General features: G+C 43.1%; 1 protein-coding gene across 1 annotated transcript; it reads left to right on the top strand.

The window, feature by feature from the left end:
• Nucleotides 1-433: 433 nt before the first annotated feature.
• On the top strand, nucleotides 434-22,312 carry LONP1 (lon peptidase 1, mitochondrial). Its single transcript, XM_058858519.1, has 18 exons — nucleotides 434-860; nucleotides 2,970-3,058; nucleotides 3,464-3,583; nucleotides 4,724-4,952; nucleotides 5,478-5,539; nucleotides 6,803-6,932; nucleotides 8,061-8,144; nucleotides 9,868-10,088; nucleotides 11,621-11,759; nucleotides 12,516-12,694; nucleotides 14,325-14,412; nucleotides 15,803-15,925; nucleotides 16,684-16,800; nucleotides 17,089-17,229; nucleotides 17,316-17,481; nucleotides 18,414-18,622; nucleotides 19,890-20,054; nucleotides 21,937-22,312. Exons 1-18 carry the CDS (start codon nucleotides 477-479, stop codon nucleotides 22,099-22,101), a joined length of 2,811 nt encoding a protein of 936 aa, XP_058714502.1. The 5' UTR covers nucleotides 434-476; the 3' UTR covers nucleotides 22,102-22,312.
• The last annotated feature ends 384 nt before the right edge of the window (nucleotides 22,313-22,696 follow it).

Genomic DNA, 22,696 nt, shown 5'->3' with positions numbered 1-22,696 from the left:
GAAGGGAAGGCTCGTGAGTGTCATAAAAGTAGAGCAATACCTACCTAAGGGAAGTGTGAAGACAGAGCCAGGCTCTTCTCAGAAGTGCGTGGTGACAAGGCAAGAGGCAATAGGCAAAACAAGACACACGGGAGGCTCTCTCAAAACACCAGGAAAGACTTTTTTAGAGAGAGGCTGTCGGAGCAGTGGCACAGGGTGATTAGAGAGATTATAGAGTCTCCATCCTTGGAGGTATTCGATAGCCCTCTGGGCAGATGACTGCAGGGAACCGAGGAGGAAAAGAAAGACTGGGCAGCGGCCAAAGCCACGCTCGTGCCATCCTCGTCCCTCACTCTAGCCCCTGCCCGGCCTGGGCCAGACCCGGGGCTCGAACCCGTGCTCACGGGCGGGCTCGGACGTGCGCTCCGCCACGCGATCCCGGGAGGGCGGGGACGGCGCTGCTGGGAGGGCGGAAGTGTGGCGCGCGCGCCGGCAGCATGGCGGCAGCGCGGTGGTGGCGGCTGTGCGGGCGCTGGCGGCCTGCGCTTATTGGGCCCGCCCTGGGGCCCACGCGGCGTCGCCTCTGGGCCCCCGCTGCCGCTGTCCCGGCGCCGCTAGGCTCCGCACAGCCGCCTCGCGCCTCCTTCAGCGCCGGCTCGCGCTGGCACCAGCGCAGCCCCGGCGGTCTGCCGGGGGGCGATGCACTGGAAGGCGGCGGCGAGGACAGCGGCGGTGGTGGCGGTAGCAGCGCGGACAGCGGCGGGGCCGGGCCAGTCATAACGGCGTTGACGCCGCTGCTCGTCCCGGAGCATTTCCCCAACGTCCCGCTCATCGCCGTGACGCGCAACCCTGTCTTCCCGCGCTTCATCAAGATTATCGAGGTAAGCTGCCGCCGAGCCCTCGGTCCCAGGGCCGGGGCTCGGCTCCGCCGGCCCGGCCTGGGCAGGAACTGCCGCTGCCGCAAGGTGCCGGGGTCGCGGGCAGGAGGTGCTCTGGGCAGGCTCTCAGAGCGGTCGGAGGCTGCTCAGCCCGGCGTTGCGGCCTCGGCCTCGGATCCCGGGTGGTATCACCCGAGGCTGTGCGGGGGTCAACGGCTGACCCTGCTGCTGTTGGTTCCGCATCTCCGGGCCGCCCTCTTTACCTTGGCAGGTTCCTTGAACTGCAGAGCAAGGCAGCCGCGTGCGTGACCTCCACGGGCAGCCGCTGCTCGGCCTTTAGCTCGAGCTTTGTAACCAGGTCCTATCGGGATAGCGGTTTCTTTTGGGCCTGTTGAAGTTTCACAGTTATTGCGTCAGCTGCTCTGCTTCTAACAGAGAAGGTCGGCTATTCGCATACACTTTCTCGAAGTTCGCTGTCTTCTTTGTGTTCTCTGATGAAGGTTAACCAAACGTGTCCTTGTTTCGGCGCCGTGGATTGGTGTCAGAGCACTGAGACCCGTGTTGGTGAAGGCAACAATCTGTGAGCTGCAAGAAAAAAGCAAGAATTCGGTGTAGAGCAGGACAGCTGCAGTGGGAAAGGGATGGGGATGGCAGTCACTATTTCAGTGTGATCTTTTCCCTCTGCACCTATAAGGATTTTAAGAGTTATAAATTATATCGCTGATGTGTGACTTGAGCTTACAGGCCAGAAATACTTTTCCTTCTGAAATGAAACCCATTCTGGAACAAGTACTTGTATTTTTGTATATATCTCTCTTTATATGTATATATATATATATATATATGCATATATATATATATATGCATATACATATATATATAGCCTCTCTGGTCTATTGCCAGTCTGATTTTGAAGTAAATGTAGTATGAAATAAACCAATATTTTCTTGTTCCTGTAATATTATTTATCATAATGTTACTTTTACTATAGTATTTTTCTGCATGTCCAAATCTAATATGTACAGTTTCTAGATGTGTCAGGGAAAGGAAAAAACATGCATTATTAAGAGCATGCATTCATATGAGATGTAGGTACAAAAGCCATCAATTTCAATGCACAGGTCAACAATGTTTCACAGAATTGTTAAATGTTCTCCCTTATCCTGTGAGTTCATTGTGCTGCAATTTACCTGACAAGGTCAAGTCTCTACAGTGCCTGTAGAATTACTAATTTTCTTCCTATTAATGTCTCTGACACTGGTAAGCATATTTTTGCTAAACACTGTGCAGAATTAGAGTAGGCATTCTGAGATTAGAATAAGCCAACAGTGTTGGTATTGCTCATGTTCTGTCAGAGCCGTGCTGGTTGCTAGCAAAGCATTGAGCAATGCCACTTATGTCCATCACTTTAAAGAACACTCAGTGGTTGATAGGGTGACTTCATGCAACAGCAGAATTCACAAGGAGTTATTTTCTTGGTCACTGAGGATTCGTCCTGCTGTGATTACAGTTCAGTGGTGCTGGGAGATCTGCCAGGGAGAGGTGTGTGGCATCTAGAGAGCAGAGGGGAGTGAGAAAGTAAACCAGGAAGAAATAACTGGCTGAAACTCAAAGCAGGAACTCAGGCTCATGGGTGCAGGAGAGGAGTTGAGCAGAGAAGGCTTTGGAGAAGAGGATTTTAACTAGAGTTTGTGGGCAGAAATCAGGCAACTGGTAAGGAAGGATGAACTAGCTCCCCATCAGGAGCAGAGAGCTAGGACGTACACGTACGGAAGGGGAACAGTGATAGCAACAAAAACTTACATGATACTATTCAAGTAACTCAGGTTTCTTGCTTGTAAGACTTGTACAGATTAGATCTAGTTCCTCCCTTAGCCTTTGAGCTTGTCTTGTCTTGACTGTGAAACGACTTGTTCAAAATACTTAAATTTCATGTTTCTCTACCTTTTTTTCCACTTCTATATTACTGTTCTCTAGTGGAGACAAGACTAGAACAGTATGTGCTCCAACTTCATAATTTAGTTATAGGGTATCATCATACACCCTGGGAGTGCAAAGATTACAGAAAATCCACCTCTGATTGCCTACCTGATTGCATACCTGTTGTCCTAGGTGAAAAATAAGAAGCTGGTTGAACTGCTGAGGAGAAAAGTTCGTCTTGCCCAGCCTTATGCTGGTGTTTTTCTTAAAAAAGAAGACAAGTAAGTTGTTTCTCTTGATCTTTTTAAAAAATACAAAAATAAGCTCCAGGTTGCATTTACTCTAAAAGCTATCGTCCTAAATACCCTGCCTTGGATAGCATTGCAGAAATTGTTGCTAGCCTTGGACCATCCTCTTGCTATGACTGTTTTTGTTGCCACCACCAGCACTGCCAGGAGCTGGAGTTTTGGTTTAGAAAAGGGTGTTCTTTGGGAAGCATATGAGCTGTGCAGATAATTGGGTGATTTGGAAAGGGGTTACATGGTGGTAGCAGTACATGGGATTAAGTGGCTTTGCCCCTAAGTCCAAGTTTAAAGTCCTGCAACCAGTGATTGTGTTTTTCTTTTTTAATCTGACCTGCTATCTCAAGTTTCTGAATATCTGCTCCAATTTTTTTTGCTCAATAGCAATGAATCTGATGTGGTGGAGGATCTGAACGAAATATACCAAATGGGAACTTTTGTCCAGATTCATGAAATGCAGGATCTTGGAGACAAGTTGCGTATGATAGTCATGGGACACCGAAGGTTGGTTGCTTGTACTTCACTGCATCTCACCAGACTTCTGTATTAACAGAGACATCCCTTATCAGTTTCACCACATACATGTATTTTTCTACACAACTTGTGTAGAGTGTGTGTTACCACGCCATATCCTGAGGGTGTCAGGATAGTCCACGTATTGTCACAGCTGTGGCAGGTTAGCTGCAAAACAAGAGACAGTGCATTTCATTGTCATATCAACTGTGATGTGATGCAAGCAAACATTCAGTAAGCTGCAGTTTAGCAGTTACTTTGACAATTACAGCAAGGTTTAGTAATGGTGAAAAAAAAAATCTCTGGAACTAGTTCAAGCCAGTGTTTTTGTTTAAAAAAAAAAGTGGAGAAAAGGGAGTCTAGAACTTTAATTATGTCTTGTCTACATAATATTGCCCCAGAACTGAATTGAAAAAAATATGATTATTGCTGAAAATCTAGTTTTAGCCATTTACGTCAGATATTTTTAACTAAGTTAAGAAATTGTACTTTTAAAAGCATCAAATAAGTAATTTCCATTAGAAGGAAAAACACAAGGACAGAAACATGGCAGAAGAGACAGATCCAGGGTGGATTTTGCTTTGAAGTATGGCTTTTTCTTCTTTCTCCTCACTTTTCTTTTGTTCTGGACAGCAAAGAATGAGCAGTCCTGTCAAAGCTGAATTTATCTGAGTTCACAAGTCAGCTCCTTTTCAAATGAAGTCTTACACCTCCTACTGCATTATCAAAGCACAGCCATGTTTTGATTGCATTTTGGAAATAAGTTACTGGTTTGGGGTTACTTGGAATAGAAATGTTTCCCTATAACTTGGAAGAGTTTGGTATTCCTAAGATAAAACTTGAGGATTGGTCTTTATGTTTGATTGAGACATGGAGCACTGGTCAGTCACATCTATATGAACCACAGTGGATATCAGATTTGAGGAGCATTTTATAGGGAAACATGTAGAAAAGGAAACCCCTGTATAAAAACCAAAACAATGAAACATGGCGTCTTGAAAACATGTGTCCTCTTCTTTCTAAATTTTAGCTTGTTCAAAATACATCTTAGACTCTCTCCTTTCCATGCTGAAGAACTGAAATGACATGTAATGGGGAGATTGACTGTTGCTGGTTTCTTTTGGCTTTCAGGATTCGTATAAACAAGCAACTAGAGGTTGAACCTGAAGAGCCTGAGAACAAACAAAAAATCAGAAGGAAACAGAAGCGATCTAAGAAGGAGGCTGAAGAGGAGCCTGGAGCAAAGGACCAATCTGTGGAGCTGGTACTAGATCCTGTATCTGCTCCTTCAAAGGAAGTTCTCATGGTAGAAGTAGAGAATGTGGTTCATGAAGATTTTCAGATCACAGAAGAGGTTAAAGTAAGTGAATTAATTTACAAGCTTGGACTTGTCCTGTAGAATTGTACCTACACTTCTCGCTTAAAAGGAAGAGTTCTAAAATCAAGCTCTAATTTCAGGCTGCAGAAGCTAGTTCCTTCTTATAACAGTCTCTGCACAAGGGGATTATATGAAAGTAAAGAATTTTTGTTATAACAGCTCAGTTCCTTAGGACTGTTGACATCAAAAAGTTACTGAATGAAGAGGCTGGTCTGTGCCTATATCTGTATAATGACCTCTATCAAACTAAGTGTTTCCTCAAGGGTGGCTTGAGTGTTCAACTTTATTGTATCTTCTGGCCAAGAGCCAGTCAAATTCTGTACATGCAGAAAGCCAGCCTATAGGCTTTGTTGCCTTTCCTGTGAGTAGGAACTGCCCCAGCACCAAGAACCATCACAGCCCACCACTGCAGTGAGTGGCTAGAGTCTGGGGAATGTCATATTTGTACTGAGATCTTGCCTATCCTTTTCCATTCTTTTGGTGATTAAATTTGTTTTGTGTTTATAGGCACTTACTGCAGAAATTGTTAAAACAATCCGGGACATCATTGCCTTGAATCCCTTGTACAGGTATGTCTTCCCTATGCTGCCCTGCTTTAGGAACAGCATGTTCTCAGGCTGGAACATGCTGACATTTTCTATATCACTTGCCTTTCTGGTGTAATAAACTAGAGATATTTGCTGAATTGTCACATAGATTTTTGGTTTGGGCTGTAAGCTCTATCCATTATTGGAATCAAGGTTTTGAAAACCTGATGTGCAATTTAGAAACAAGATAGAACAAAAGAACTATTAAGTCCTAAGGCAGGTGATCTGAGTCTAAGTGAAAGACCTGATCTGATCCATATCGTACAAGCAGGATAAAAGTTTTTGAATACTGGTACAAAAAAATCCTATGTAACTGTTTGGAGAGCATTTCAGATACTTAGGTATATTGGTATGTTAGGTATTTTGGTGATCATTCCTCTAAACAAGTGATTTATCTGTTTGTTACTGTGCAGTTGGCTTGTTTTGAAAAAGACAGGTGTCTGCTAAGGAAGGCAGAAATTTCCCTTGAAATAAATAAAAATGTAAACAACCCCCTTCCCCTTTGAAATATTATAATCTTGAAATTAAGGTGCTCTCAGACAAAGATATGGGAATAGGAATAACAGTTCTTTACTGAGGAAATTAAAAATAAAAATGCAGTAGTACAAAAAAAAAAGCCAATAAAAAAACAACCCACTGACAGAGTCAGAATACAACCTGACACCCTGCTGGTCAGGGTGTTGGTAGCAGTGTGATTAAATGGTGGCTGCAGTCCTCCTGGAGTGACAGATGTGGTTCTGTTGAAGCAATGATCCTATAAAAGGGCGTAATTTTCCTTTGAAGGTCCAGTGGTGGTGTAGATGGGTCTGGTCTCGCCTCTGGGATCCAGTGGAGAAAGGCTGCTTGTGGTGTTTTGAGTTGCCAAAGAGATACAGGTAGAAATGCTTGGCTCCTCCCCCTGGGTGGATCATCTCACAATGGGATTTGTGAGATTTTACACAAGTCATGCAGTGAGACTCAATGGCCCATTAACAGAAGATATCCCCCAGTTATGAGGGATGGGTCATGAAACAGAGGAAGAACACTGCCCCAACTGGTTTCAACAGATGGTAATAGAATACAAACTTTTGGTTATACCTTGCATTGCAACCCAAGACAGTAGTGGTATAGTCAAATTTCAAAATTAGTTTGCTGTGAAACTGAGCTGTTTCATTTTATTGCACTGTCATAACAAGAAAATTAACATACTCCATTTTGAATGTAAATTTACAGAGTATTTCGGGTTTTTTTACCTTTTATTTTCAGAGAGTCCGTACTTCAGATGATGCAGGCTGGACAGCGTGTGGTAGATAACCCTATCTATCTGAGTGACATGGGTGCAGCCCTAACAGGGGCAGAGTCACATGAACTTCAAGACATCTTGGAAGAAACCAGTGTAAGATGAAGTTTATAACTCAAGGGATGTGAACGGAATCAGTACACCTGTTGTATGTCACAGTTTCTTTACCAGCCTCTGTACAGAAGAGACTTCAGTGCTACTGTATCTGTTTTAGTTTAGGGTAAATTTAGGAGAGAACTTCTAAATGGGGTTTTCTCAGAAAAGTAAAATTTAAACGACTCCTCCCCCCAGCTGGTTCAGGAAAAAGAGATTTTCTTGGAGAGAAGTCGAAAAAACTTTATTTAAGAGAAATTGAATAATATTAAACAATAAAACTTTTTACTGTTTGATAGGATGGCAAATCTAGGAAGAAAAGTGTTTTTCATGTGGTGTAGCTCGGCCTTCTCAAGTTTTTATCAGTCCCTCTGGCACTGGATAGTGCTGAGGCCCAGGCCCCGGTAGGCCACAGGTGTGAGCTTTCGGGGCTTGATTGGGTGTTTTTCAGTCTAGAGTAGGTTTGCACAGATTTAAGAAAAAAGGGAAAAAAGTCTAGGGAACTCTTTTGCTTCAGCTAGCTAAAACTAACTAAAAGCTAAAGAGAAGCTTTGTCTCACTGTCTGTCCGTGCTGCAGACGCCACAGTCCAGGAGCAGGATGCAGAGGAGTGATGCTTTTTTTCAGCACAAACTGTGTGCTTCTTTTTTTTTTTCCTTTTCGCTCTCAGAGCCAGTTTTAAAGGTGTGGAACTTAATATATGACATAAACCAGACGACTGGGGATACCAGTATCATAAAGTCACTCCAGGACAGCTACTTTTGATCATATGTTAATATCAGTGACTAAATTCCTGTTGAAGGATATAGTAGATCATTAGTACTGATTTACTGTGAGTAAATCAGAGTGCTCTACATCTTTGGTGGCAAATAATTTTCTTTGTGTTCTGTGGAGTAGCTACATGTTTGTTTTTCCACATCTGCAGGTGCTGTAAAGCTCTCCCAAACCTGTTGGAGTTTTTTATTCTGCGTTTCTCACTGGGAGGGATAAAGTGTGTGTGTATATATATATGTGTGTATATATATGTATGTTATTTTTAATTTACACTTATATATGTGTGTGTGTGTGTGTGTGTTACTTTACAAAGGGTGGTGTGGTGTCTTAAAACTCATTTTGTGTCTGTTTTTTCCAGATTCCCAAACGGCTTTATAAAGCTCTTTCCCTTCTGAAAAAGGAATATGAGCTGAGCAAACTTCAGCAGCGTCTTGGAAGAGAGGTAAGTTTCTAGAGTAACAAACACTGTGTACATATATTTATATTGTGTCCACCACTCTGATGCTTAATATGGGTATGTACTCTAAAGGGTACATTATTTAGATGTAATGGTTTTTGTTGTTCTTTCAGAAATGTGTTTTTTCATGCACATGGTGGAAGTAACAAGACATGAGGCTGCAGCATCTGCTGTTAAATTGTGTCCAAGTTGTAATTTCATGCAAGCAGATAAATCTAGAGGTCTGCAGTTTACCAAGCATCTGTGTAACAATATACAGGCTAATACTGTATATTGCATGTACTACCATAAATACCACAGTGTTATTTCAAATGACCCTCTGCTAACTCCTGTGAACTGCAGTAGCTCCTGATTGTTGTAAGATTTAATCAGAGTACAGTAACTCCATCTAAATGGTAATGAAGAATGTGAAGTACAAATATTTGAGAATACTCTGCCATATTTTGTTTGCTAACTCCCCTTAACTGAGGCTTTTAGAATTCATGTCAATTGCAAAATGCTTTTGGACCAGGGTTGGAATATTTGGAGACTTCTTAAATAAATTGAACAGATGCAGTCTGTGGGACCAGATACGCATCCAAGGATGCTGAGAGGGCTTATCAATGTCATTATTTTGTTTTTTCACTCATCTTTAAAGCACTGTGGTCATGGGAGAGGTTTCTGGGAAGCAGAAAAAGCTAAATGCCATGCCCATCTCCGGGAAGGAGAATCGGGGAGACTGTAGGTGTGTCAGCCTACCCCTAGTCCCTGGGAAAATTATGGGGAAAATTATCCAATAAATCCTGTACAGGCTAATGAAGAAGGATATGATTTGGAACCGCCAGAAGGGATTTCCCAAAAGCAAACTGCCTAATTGTCTTCCATTATGAGAAGGCCCAGAACACAAAAAGGAAATGTGGTTTAGTGGTGGGCTTAGCAGTGCTAGGTTAATCATTGGACTCAATGATCTCAGAGGTTTTTTCCTACCTAAATGATTCTATGATACAACAATGACTTTTGTATTCCTTGACATTTGCACGGCCTTTGTTGAGGTCAGACATTCTGACTAAATTGGGATGTTACTGGAAGTATTGTAGTATGAGGTTGGTGAAAATACTGGCTAGATTAATGGGTGGAAAAGGTTTTGATCAACCCAGTAAAGTCTAACTTCAGACAGCTACTAGTGGTATCCCCACAGGGAGTCGATAAGAACCTCCTTAAGTTCTGCCAAGAGAAATTTACATCCCAGAGCAAGCCTGGAATAATCAGGATAGAAAATAGGTATACAGCTTTTAAAGCTGTACAGACTTTGAAGCCCTGATGTACAGGAAGCTCACCATAAAGTCAGTAGACTGTCCTTGTGGCAAGGAAGGCCAACTGCATACTGGGTTTCAGTTGCCCTGTGTAGGCAGCAGGTAAAGAGTAGTGGTTAACCCTCTCTGTTTGGTACTAAGGAGATCACATCTGTCTTACTCTGCCCAGCTTTTGGTCTCCCCAGCACAAACAGAACATTGGAGCACTGAATCATGGCCATTGAAGGCCACCAAGATATGGACGGTGCTGGAGAAGGTTGTTATATCACTTCTTGTGTTAGAATACACTACAGATGAGTTCCAAGTAGTATTTTCAGTTGCTTGGAATGTCATAACTGAGAAGTATTTGGAAGTGTTTGGTGTTAGATGGGCTGTACCAGGAACATATTAGTTACTGCATTTGTTGCTTTGTCTAGGTTGAGGAGAAGATCAAGCAAACACATCGCAAGTATCTTCTTCAAGAGCAGTTGAAGATTATTAAGAAAGAGCTAGGTTTGGAAAAAGAGGACAAAGATGCTATAGAAGAGAAATTCCGTGAGCGACTAAAGGAGCTGGTAGTGCCAAAACATGTCATGGATGTGATTGATGAAGAGTTGAACAAGTTGGGCTTGTTGGATAATCATTCGTCAGAATTCAAGTGAGTGCATGGTCATGTCATGCTATCAGGGTTTGTTGGGAGAGTGAAACATCAGTGCAGTTCTGTGAAGCACTTTAGTCCCTCTCCTCTCACCTCTTCCTTTCTTTTGTCCTGCTGTCCCTTTTCTGCCCTCCCCTCCCTGTAGCATATCCTTACATTATAGGATTTTTCTCCAAATTGTCTGTTTACTCATGTAGTCTACCTCTTTTGATCATTTTAGGTCTTCTGTCTTTTCCTGCAGTCTGATACTAGAGATAAAAAAATGTGCAGTTAGTTCCTCATGAAATGTGTGGTGATTCTTTTTCTGCCCTCAGTTTTGGCTGCTCTTCCTTGTACTTTGGTGTCTTCAGTAGATGGGAGAGGAGTTAATACATGACATTGGATAAGCTACCTGAGGTGGTCGCTGAAGTATTGGGGCAGGGTTGGAATTGCTAAGGAGAGAATGAATAGTTTATAAAGTATTCTGTAACGTTAATTGTGAGAAATTGAGGTTGAATTGAACATTTCTCAGTTGTCTGTTGAGTCAGAGTGTGCTATACAATACAGCGGCTGGTGTACTCCTCAGTTCTCTTAATGTTCTGCTTTTAAAAGTATCTTCTACAAAGTCAAAGACTGTGTTTGGGGGCAAACATGCCTTTGGATGAGCAGTGTCTTGGCAATCATAGAAGACATACTGGGCTTCACAGGCAGCATTAGTACCTTTCCCTTTCCTTCAGAGTTGTAACAGTGGTTGCAGGTTTGCATAGAAAGTACTTGGGAGAAAAAAGCCAAAGCTCTGATGGCATGGCAATTGCCATCAGGTGAATCCTGGGCCCAGACAGCCCAGCTGTGCTTCCCTGTGTCCATGACTGTGCACAACTTGATAATTACTGCATTGTGCAGACCTTTCTGTACACTTGAGTTCCTGATCTAAGTGCATAGTTTTAGAATAGTGAGTAGTGCTTTGACACACCTGTGTTCTTTTCAGTTTGTTTATGCTGATTATCTCTACTGTTAACTTCCATACTGGCATCATTATCCTGGTCTTAAGTCTTTCTCTGTGGTGTTGTACATCCAACTGTTTTGTCTTGCTTCTGAGCCAGGAGTCGTTCATCTCTACCATATCTTAGTTTACTGTGGATACAGAAACCTTCTTCTAGTTTTAAGTTTTGTGACCTGATCTAAGTAGTTGATGTGGTGGAGATCATACAAGCAGTCCTGTTCCTTTTCAGACAGGAGCCAGCCCCACACCAAAGCAAGTATACACGGAAGTTGTGTGCTGAAGTTTAAGTCGTTCCACGGTATATTGGAGATTCTTGGTTTCAGAAAAGCAAAAGCTGTGAAAAAAAGCTTTGTGGTTTTTGTGGGGGGAGGGACAAGGGATTGAAGACTGTGAAAAAGGTTAGTGGTGACTGCCCAAATAGTGATGCTCTTTTCATAGCCTCACTTCCATGAGTAGTGTATATCCCACTTGTTCTGGATGAGGTTGTTTTGGAAAGTGGTGGAGAAATACATAAGCTGGTGAATCACTTCCATTTGTGTGTTTCCGTCAGTGTTACACGGAACTACTTGGACTGGCTGACATCCATCCCGTGGGGTAAGTGTAGCGAGGAGAACCTGGAGCTGTCCAGAGCCCAGGCGGTTCTGGAGGAGGATCACTATGGAATGGATGACGTCAAGAAGCGAATTCTGGTAAGGCAGGAGTAGGCAGTGTGTCCCATTTCACACTGCTTAACATCAGGCATTTTGGATGTGTTTCAGATTGCAGTCTCCATTGAATTGCTGGTAATTCATGCATCAAACAGAAAGTTGCATAAAAGACCCAGATGATCAGTTAATGTGCTTAATTACTTGTGGCAATGAAGGTTACATTCTCATTTCACACTGCAATATTCTGGTTTGCACTTAATGCTAGACAAGTAAGTATCCCAGGGAAGCAGTCTCTGGATTTTTTCTCCACTTGCACAGTCATTTCTTCAGTGTAAGTGTATAACTAGTTGAGGCTGCAGTTCTGAACTGTGATCTTTTGATTCCTCAACTGTTTAGTGTTACTTGAGGGTTGTCTGTTGTAGAAGTGTGAAATGAAGCAAGCTTAACTTAGCACATAGGAGTGGTAAAGTAGGAGATGCTCACATGTAGCTTGAGAGACTCAGGTGAGAACAAGGGAACTAGAACTCTGTCTTCTCACTCCAAGGCAGTGGAGAGAGAGAGAGACTACTTCTGGTGAGATGATGCAGAGCACAGAACCTGGGGACAGCCAAGCATGCAAATAACCAGAGTGAAAACATGCATCCTGATTTAGTTTCTCCCCTTGCCCTCCCCCAAGTCCTTTGAGGACCAGTTTTGTGTATGATGCTTGTTTTGTAATCACTGCTTGACCTGATAACAAATGTGTTTTGCTGTTGCTCATATTCCCTTCTGTTCACTGCTGGTGCTTTATTTCTACAGGAATTTATTGCAGTCAGCCAGCTGCGAGGATCCACCCAGGGGAAGATTTTGTGTTTTTATGGTCCTCCTGGAGTTGGCAAAACCAGTATTGCTCGCTCCATTGCCAGAGCTCTAAACAGAGAGTACTTCCGCTTCAGTGTTGGAGGGATGACTGATGTAGCAGAAATAAAAGGACACAGGTCAGTGTAACTTGAGAAGTTTCTCTATCCGGCAGTTTTTACTAAAGTAAGTAGGTATCTAACTGAAGTTGGACAATGCATGTAATTTTCACCTCTGTTCTGCCAACCCTTGCTGACAGGACTTGAGATACAGAAAAAGGTGAAAAAGATAGCGAAGGGTAGAGTTTGGAACATAATTCAATTTGTGCTTTTAAGTGCAGTTGCTCCCTGTTTCTTGTGTATTCTCAGCTTTGAAAAGCTAAGTGAGCTACCCAAAACCATTGGACTGATGCCAAATGCTAATACATGCCTGTCTGTAAATGTCAGAACTAGAGAATGGTGACAGTTTGAATAGGATCATTCACATGTATGTCCAGGTGTGATGAAGACTTGGCTTGTGAATAATCAGGACAGAGATGCTGCATGAGGAAAACCTGGAAACAAGAACATTCATAGGGAGAACAAGAAGTGAATAAAAAAATTGGTAGATCTGATCCTTGCATAGGTTTATTTTCCTTCCACATACATAAAATCTTAGAATGGCTGATCTCTGGAGGTCGTCTAGACCATTTCCCTGCTAAAGCACATTCAGCTACAGCAGGTTGCAAAGGCATCCAGACAGGTTTTGAATGTCTCTAGAGAAAGAGATCCCACAGCCTCTCTGGGCAGCCTGTTCCAGGGCTCTGCCTCCCTCAATGTACAGAAGTTTCCCCTCATATTCAGGTGGAACTTCCTGTGTTTCAGTTTGTGCCCATTGCCCTGTGTCCTGTCACTGGACACCACTGGCAAGAGTCTGGCCTTGTCCTCTTGACAGCCACCTGTCAGATATTTTTACACATATTGGTAAGATCCCCTTTCAGTCATCTGAGGGCTAAACAGGCCCAGCTCCCTCATCATCTTCATAGCCCTCCACTGGACCCTCCCTAGCAGTTCCTTGTCTTTCTTGAACTGGCAAGTCCAGAACTGGGCACGACACTCCAGATGTGGCCTCACCAGAGCAGAGGAGAGGGTCTGCATCTGAACATAAAACCACCAGTGTTTTCAAACCAGTAGCTGTTCTGTGGAGTAAATTGAATCTGCAGGGCTCTGCCCTATACAGAACCAGAGAAAAATATTTTCTATATTTTTCATATGTTATCTATTCTGTGCATCTTGGCCTTCACTCTGTTGTTACCCTCTTTGCTTCTGCTTATTTCTGGATAACAGAAACAATCTCTAGGAGGAAGATTACATTTTGCTATTAACAGTTTGTTCCTTTAGTATCTTTTGATTTACACTGGTCTTTTTGTCCCTATCAAGTGAGAAAGTGAAATGTTACCTCTTCTAACATTTCTTACCCAAAATCCATGAAAATTCAAACATCTCTATTCTCAAACCTTTTTGCTTTTCTCTGATTGAGAAGTGGTTTAAACTAAAGATAAAAACTGTAGTCCAGGAGTATTTTGCAAAAATTCCTGTTAGTTCTTTACTAGAAACAGACCAGGTGGGTCTTGGTGCTTAATGTGGTGATGGAGAATGCATTTGATAGATGTTGAAGAAATAAAGACTTGTTTCCCAGCAGGATATACTTGCTCTGTCAGCTGTGTGGTGTACGCTCTGATATGTGCTGTGCTTTTCAATGGTTCCCTAAATACAGTCTCTGGTAAAACAGGAGGACATATGTTGGAGCAATGCCAGGAAAAATCATCCAGTGTCTGAAGAAGACCAAGACAGAGAATCCACTTATACTGATTGATGAGGTGAAGTATTTGGTCTTTCTTCTAGGTTTTGCTCTTAAAGACTTGTATCAATTTGTGATCCCCATAGAAATGGTGAAGCAGTAACTCTCCTAAAAATCCCAGGTTCTTTCTGTTTATATGAGGCTGTGCTCTCAAGTTCTCTGGGTGACAATGATACCTTAGATGCTTTGTCTTAGAGGCTTTGTTTTCTCTCCTTATAACAGACTCCAGCTTTAAAATTCTAGTTGTGTCCTTCTGATTAAATTACAGCTGTTTGGATCCTAATGGACCTGGCTGGATATTCAGAGTTTCTTACACAGGTGTGGGCACATCGCTGTGCACAAATCCACTATTGCCTGTGTGATTATTAGCAATAGGCACTCTCTCAGTAGGTTTAAATCGGGGATCTAAGGAATAATGCTTACAGTCAATTTATGGTCTGATTTGAGAATAAATGAGTCAGGGTTACCAGCCTAATGCTTTGTGGAAAAGCAAATAAGGACAGGATGTAATAGCAGGTTTTTACAATAGACTGAAGGTTGTTCTGGATTTCTTGTGTGCCATACCTGGGAAGGACCAACAGTGGATTCATGGAAATGGTGTGAGGGACCAATAAACTGTCATCTGTTGCAGTGTGATGTAATCAATAAGTATCGTGATTTGAAAGGTAATGGAACCTGTAGATTATGACACTTGAGTGGTGCTGGGCCCTGCCTTGGCTGTAGCAGCAAATTTCATTTAGGCCATCCAGTTAACACTGCTCCTAAGGGAGAAGAAGCAGTGGCCCTGTTTGTGTCCTCAGAAGGAGAGTTCACAGTGCTGGAAGAGTCAATTACCTTGGCCATGGTCCTGGGCAGCTGGCTCTAGTGGCCCTACATGAGCAGTGGAGTTGGTCAAGATGACTTCAAGAAGTCCCCATGAGCCTCAATCAACTTATCACTTGACAGCAGCCCAGGTCACTAATCTGGCTCTGCTTGAATGGCTGTGTGTAGACTTTTTGCACTTTGGGCAGGGTAGGGAGAGTGTCTGAGCTTGCATATTAGGGAAGTGGTATAAGCTAGGATTTTAGTCCTCTCACTGTGGAATAAATGTTCTGGTCTGTGCCTATAGCTTATCTCAGCTAAACGAGTAATAGCCCACTAGTAGTAGTGCTTTTTATTGTATGCACATTGCCTGAGACCTCATAGTTATTTTCTGCAACACTCAAAATTCCTGTGTCTTCTCAGGTGTGTCATGTGCTCACAAAGGAAGGTACTGAAGACTTGGATGAGTGCACAGAAAAGTGATAGACTGGTACTGGATGTTAATGAATACTCATGAAGATTTTCAGATAGAGCCTTGGAAAAAGTCTTGCTTGAGAATTTATCATGGTAGGAAACTTCTTAGAGTATTAAATTCTTTTCTCCCACAGGTAGATAAAATAGGAAGAGGCTATCAAGGGGATCCATCCTCGGCCCTTCTAGAACTATTGGATCCAGAACAGAACTCTAACTTCTTGGATCATTATCTTGATGTTCCTGTGGATTTGTCAAAGGTATTTCTCTTTTATGCAGAGGTTGTAGAGCCAGAATGTATGAATGTGTATCAATGCAGAGATTTCCTGTCCATGAAAAGATGCTGACATTTTACTCGGTTGGAAAGTCAGATGGAACATAAATGGTAATTAACATTCCTGTCAACAGCTGTCTCTGCAGGAGTTGACTTTAACTGAAGTGTCTGTACATGAAAGAACATGATCACCAGCCTATGTCCTATAGCCTTAACTCCCTGTAGAGCCAATGACAGACACATGTGTGGTCTCCACTAGAAAAGGCAAGAGTTTTCCTGTACATGATGATTGGCAGAGCTGCTGTCAAGGAAGGTGGCGTAATGCTGCTATGAAGCTTTTGAAATTGGTCATCTTGACACACCATCTCACTTTTGGTGAAGCTGACATAAATTGCAGAATTGACGTATTAGGAATAGGTATAGATAATTGGGTCATTCCGTGCTAATTTCCTAGAAGGTAGAAAGAACTTCTGAGTGAGATCTAGACCTCCTGTTTTCTGGTCCCTGTCAAACCATTCCAATTTCCCATTTTGTGCATTGTGTATTTCTAAACATTTATTTTTGGGGTAGGGAACATGCTATTACATAGCTCTAAAATCCAAACTTTTAATAAAATCTATTTCCACAGAGAGGTTAATCTTGCACTACCCCTCCAGACAGAGAAACGCAGAACTTAGGAACTAGTACTTGGAGTAAATCAACAGGTTAATGAAAGTTCTTGATAGGATCTTTTAATGCTTCCAGGTACTTTTTATTTGTACTGCCAATGTAACAGAAACCATTCCAGAGCCACTGCGGGATAGAATGGAAGTGATCAATGTGTCAGGATATGTAGCAGAAGAGAAACTTGCAATTGCAGAGGTAAGAGAAATCACTATTGTGCCTTATGTGAATTACATCTGGTAAATTTTTTTTGGCAGATTTAGGGTTATATATTTACATCCAACTGTGTCCAAAAAAATTAGGCACGTGGTATTTTGGACAGAGTTCCTTTGACTTGAACACATAGTTAAAGTAACTCTAGTGTTCCATAGGCTGTGGACACCAGAAAGCAGCATTGAGCTAACAGCAGAAAGTTGAGTAAATTGGAACTGCTAGGCTTTTGTCACAAATACGAAGAGAAAGATTTGGGGAGGTTATTTCTTTCAGAGATACTTGGTCCCTCAAGCACGAGTTCTGTGTGGCTTGGATGAAAACAAAGCTCAGATCACATCAGATGTCCTGACTCTTCTCATCAAGCAGTACTGCAGAGAGAGTGGGGTGAGGAATCTACAGAAACAAGTAGAAAAGGTGAGGGAAAGTCATGTTGTTACCGTGACCACTGTGCATCAGCCTTTTCAGCTTTTTCAACAGAGATAAATTACTATCTCACCCAGGTATTGAGGAAATCTGCCTATAAAATTGTGAGTGGAGAAGCAGAGACAGTCCAAGTAACACCGGAAAACCTGCAGGATTTTGTAGGAAAGCCCATCTTCACTGTGGACCGCATGTATGAAACCACTCCTCCAGGAGTTGTGATGGGTCTGGCCTGGACAGCTATGGGTGAGACAAAATTAATTTTGGGTTAATTTGGGTCCATTTCTGTGTAATTTCCAAAAATTGAATGTAATAGTCAAACAGAACTGAATCCAGTGATGTTCTTCTACAAGCACCAGTGAAAGGAACTTCCTTTGGCCTCTGGATCCTGAATACTACTTCCTTGAAGAAGGGAGACTTTCTTATGCCCTTACTCAAGTTCATCTTAGCTTGGAGCCAGCATGTTTTCTCTTTAAGCTCCATATCCCATACAAATGACATACATTAGGAAAATCAGCAGCAGGAGGTGTCAGTGTGACACATGACACAGCTGAAGAATGCTGTGTCTCCTCAGTGATGTGCAACACTGACTTGACTTCTGGTGTTGAAGGCAAGTGTGTTCCAGCATTCCATGGAGTGTGTGCAATTGGCTGCTTACTGTTCATTAGATTACTCCCCTAGTACCTTGGGGGCATATGTGCACTACAGGATGGAAATACAGCACACAGCAAAGGACATGACCTCTTCATACTCAAACTGACCCTGGGTAGAATTAAAGTAGTTCAGAAGGAAATTATCAGTATGATGGAGAAGGTAAATAGATACCTGGCACTGGAGAACTGAAGTGGCTAAAAGTGTTTCATGAACTCAGCTTACTCTCTGGAGGAAACAAAGAACATGAAACCATTATCAGAACTTGATTCCATTAAATAGGGGTTGTATCTGTATTCCTAGAAGGAGAAGTCCAAGCAAGTAATGAATGGAGATTGTTGAGATTTCTAGCTGGCCTTCCTGAAGGTATTTAAGGAACAGGTTTTAGCTGCTCTCTACTCAAGGGCTAGTGTCTCATCGGAGAGCATCAGTTCCAAATGCCTGATACACCTTCTGCATCACCAAAACCTTCTGGTTAAATTTTCCTTTAACTTTTTTCAGAAGTTGTTTTTCTTTTCTTTTTTTAGGAGGTTCCACTCTGTTTATTGAAACATCCCTGAGGCGACCCAAAGACAAGGAGAACAAGGATGGGTCGCTTGAAGTAACAGGGCAACTGGGAGATGTAATGAAAGAGAGTGCCAAAATTGCATACACATTTGCAAGAGCCTTTCTGATGCAGAAGGACCCCAACAATGACTTTCTTATGTCTTCTCATATCCACTTGCATGTTCCAGAGGTAAACTGATGCAGACTTCACAGAGCATGCACAGCAGCCCAGCTGGTTTGCTTCTCTAGATGTAAAGCTGGAATGTACTTCATTTGTCCATATGTTGTCCATATGCCCTCTCCTAACAGTAAAACCCAAGAATTAAGACATTTTCTTCAGGCTCTTGTAAAGGTCTTCTTGTGAGCTATGTTTCCATTCCTTTCTACAGCAAGCATGTGGCAAGAATGCAGGGGGCTTGGATAATTTTTAAAGAAACCTAAGCTTTTGTGGTAGCTGTTGGCTCTGTTGTGCATGACATAGAGATAAGTGATTTGGCTAAATGCTTGGATGAAGTTACAAGGACATAAAAATTTAGGTCTCTGTGTTACCAGGCCTTGTTAAAGGCTTCAAGTCATTTACACATAATTGAAAATACTGCTTCTGATATCTGTGCCATGCTTCCTAGTCTACATAATGGCAGTGATTGCAGTTGTCCAGTATTTGGGGCTGAAAATAAATGCACACTGTGCTCACAGTGGCTCACATGCTGTATAACAAGCTTTGGGCAGGTGCTTTATTGAAGACAGATTTTGAGCTGTGATTGTGCCCCAGCCTTACTTCTGGACTACTGAGTGCTCTGCGTGCAATGTCTTTGTTGCAGCTTGCTCTGTATCTGTCCAGGTACTGCATTGTTGTCTGTGAATTCATTTCTTGAAAGACGAGAAGACAGAAGGCATTATCTCTGTCTCTACTCCCTCTCAAACATTGATTTCCTCTGCTCTCACCTCAAAGAGGTTTGATCTCAGTTAAATCCAGGCTGTCACTAGTTCAAGCCTGGATCTTGTGGGGCTTTATATACTGATCTTTTCTACCTTGAATGATTTTTGGTATTGGCCTCCACTACTTTGTGACTCTTGACACTCTTCCCCCTTGTGATGTTGACTTCTGTTCCTTGTTTCCATGGTTGGCTTAGGTCTAACAAAGAGCTTCTAAGTGTTTGTGCTCTTTTTTCCACCGATGCTGCTTACTCAAAGACCTGAGCCCAGGGAGTATGGTGATGGCATCAGGCCAGAAACCACATTGTAGACTCATGGATTATGCCTCATGAATAAGGTGAGGAATGCCAGTTGTTAATACACCAGCCAATTCAAATAGCAGCATTCCATCAGTCGCACATACAAAAACCTTTGAGAGGCTTCATGAAATTTGGACAGTGTTAAAACAAGGACAAGGGTACTGTCTGGCTATGCTGGTTCTTGAATGATCAGAGGGGTTGTGCTTTGTGTTTTTTAAACAGGGAGCAACCCCGAAGGATGGACCAAGTGCAGGATGTACCATAGTAACAGCTCTGCTATCCCTGGCCATGAATTGCCCAGTGAGACAAAACGTGGCCATGACTGGAGAAGTGTCATTGACTGGAAAAATTCTTCCTGTTGGTGGAATCAAGGAAAAGACTATTGCAGTAAGAGCTCTTCTCTTGTCTCTCTGCATCATCCACAGGAGAGCCGTGGGTTAGGCTCAGTGGGGACAGGGACAGCCAGAGGGGCTGCTCCTTGAACTAGGAGAGGCAGATTTCATTCCATACACAGCCTGAATAAAGCCTGCTAGAGAACATGGGGATCTTGACTGTCCTCTGGCTGTGAGGAAAAGGATGGGACCCCAGCCTTTATGCCAGGTAATCTGTGTTGGCCTAGTTCAATTCCACCTACACTGGCAGAATTGAAGGTGACTGACAGCTTTAACTGGCTGTCAGAGCTGTCTGCTCTCAGACTAGCACAGTTCAATCACCTGTGCTGTGCTGAATTGCCTGTTTCAAGAGGGCATGCAGTGGAGATTTGACAATATCTCTAAGGTACATTCTTGAAATCAAGGCTCTGTTTCCTAAAATTCCAGTGTGAATTTGTCTGACCTTTTATACAGATGTCTGCTTTAGATAAAAGGAACTTAGTGTCTTGTATTTTTGGAGTTTTCAGAATTCCTTTCCAAGTGTTCAGTTACTTTTCAGCTGCACAATTCTGGCCTACATAAGCCTTGCACTGCACACATTTTTCTGTCAAGAATGTTATTAGGTCTTCCTCCATTGAACTGGGGCTTCACATCAGAGTTCTGTCCCCAGATATATTTGGGCTACAGCCTTGTGTATTATGATTTCTTTTGCTTATATGACTTGAAAATTAGTAGTAGTTTGTAACAGTCAGTACAGCACTAACCTGTCTTATGGCACTGACTGGCTGCACTTGCAGGAGTGTGAGTGGTCACAGGCCTAAACACAGGATCACCCCTAAAGCAATGGGTACAAACCTGTCCTGGGAGGAGCAGCTCTGCTTTCTGTGCTCCCTCCAGAGAAGGTTGCCCTATCAAAAGGTTCTGTAGAATTGTGCTAAAGTTATTTGTTGCAGTCCGCAACCTCGGGATCTCGTCCAGGGAAGCAGCAGGATTCTGGGGACCAGCATGAAACACCAACGAGACGGGCTCCCGGTTCATGAAACCATTTATTCAGCATGGGAACAAAGTCAGGTCCAGAACAGAGAGCCCCGAACAGAGGCACAGCAGGGGTTTTTGAAGGACAGAACCGAGGGTTTACACCTTTGAGGGTGGAGTTCAGGGTCAGGGACCATTAGAAACACAACAAGGGAGAACCCCCCCAGGGACTCAAACCCAATCAGAACTCCTGGGCCGCCCTTCACAAGGGGTTTGGGGTGGAACAATGTTAACTCTTTGTCTCCCGGAGGAAAACCCGGGATATTTATGGGGAAGGAGAGGGGCGGGGGGAAGCCCGAGATACCTGTATCGGGGTGGGACAGCAGGGGGGAACACCAATGAAACACAACAGTTTAACATAACTAACTCAAAGGCCACCGGGAGCGACATTGTGTCGCTCTTACAGAGAAGTATCTCCTCTCCAGGGGAGGGCCAGTATCTCGGGCCCAGCGGGCTCCTCCATACCCACAGTTATTGAATGGGATAGGTTGGTCAGACCAGTATGTTTCTAACTCTTGCTTTCATCCTAGGCTTTATCCTCACCCAAGGTGGAACAGATACTTAAAACTGTAAAATAATACAAATGTTCTAAAAAATCCCCCGAGCTGCTGACATAGTCCAACTAAAATGCCTCTCCCTCCACCTGTCCCTGCAGCTGAGATGGCACTGGAGAGTGTGTGTTTTGGGGCTTCAGGGGGGATCTAGAACATGCATCACCCTGGTGATGTCTATCAGGAATGCCCTTGGTGCTCTCCAAAGAGTGTAAAGCTGGATCATGCTCTTGCTTCCAGAAATGGGCTAGGGTGTTTCTGGTACATGGAAGGATTCCTAGGACTCAACAGACAAACTTTTTCTCCCCACAGGCGAAAAGGGCAGGTGTTACCTGCATCATTCTACCATCAGAAAACAAAAAGGATTATTATGACCTTGCTGGATTCATTACAGAAGGACTGGAAGTGCATTTTGTGGAGCACTACAAAGAGGTATTTGATATCGCATTTTCACAGCTGGATCTCACTGGACGATGACAAGCTGTGCTCTGATGGCTGGAAGGTGTTCTGTCCCTAAGCACTCGGCCCCCGCCTTGCGATGGGTGACCAGGGCAATCCTGAAGTGGGACATAAAGTTATTGCTGCTGCGCAGCTGCCAAAATTATGGCTCTGCTAGAATAAAGTATTTCTCAGTCTTTAATACTGAATTATGATCTACAATAAAGGATTTCCAATTTTGCCAAAAGAATGGGCATGTTATCAGCCACCAGCAGTGGGGCTAGTCTGGTCTGTTCTCACTGAAGATGTTTTAGCTGTTTCACTGTAAGTTTTCATGTGGCTTGTGGAAAAGGACTAAACAGTACACCCAGAGCTAGGCTGATGTACAGCTGTTATTCCTAACGGAATAACAGCAAGTATTATTAAGTTATTAATAAAGGTAAGTAGCTCTCAGTATCTTGTCTCTTTGGGCTAGGCTGAAAGGACACTGAAATCCTAAAATAGTTCAGCACAGCTGGTACATTCAGCTGATAAAGGCACATGGTTCTCCAGGTTCAGTCACCAGGTCAATACCACCAGAAAGAACTCCAGGCTTAAAGAGAACAGACCAGGGCCAGTAACATGCTCAGTACCA

The sequence above is a fragment of the Poecile atricapillus genome, chromosome 28, assembly GCF_030490865.1.
Source record: "Poecile atricapillus isolate bPoeAtr1 chromosome 28, bPoeAtr1.hap1, whole genome shotgun sequence".
NCBI lineage: Eukaryota > Metazoa > Chordata > Aves > Passeriformes > Paridae > Poecile > Poecile atricapillus.
This window is presented reverse-complemented; position numbering and strand designations above follow the sequence as displayed.

What these genes read in the sequence shown, in the direction of transcription:
- LONP1 (XM_058858519.1), top strand. Translation starts at nt 477, where the DNA reads ATGGCGGCAGCGCGGTGGTGGCGGCTGTGCGGGCGCTGGCGGCCTGCG. An exon ending in TCCACTTGCATGTTCCAGAG is followed by an intron (nt 18,623 to 19,889) that starts GTAAACTGATGC and finishes TTTTTTAAACAG; the next exon opens with GGAGCAACCCCGAAGGATGG. An exon ending in TCAAGGAAAAGACTATTGCA is followed by an intron (nt 20,055 to 21,936) that starts GTAAGAGCTCTT and finishes TTCTCCCCACAG; the next exon opens with GCGAAAAGGGCAGGTGTTAC.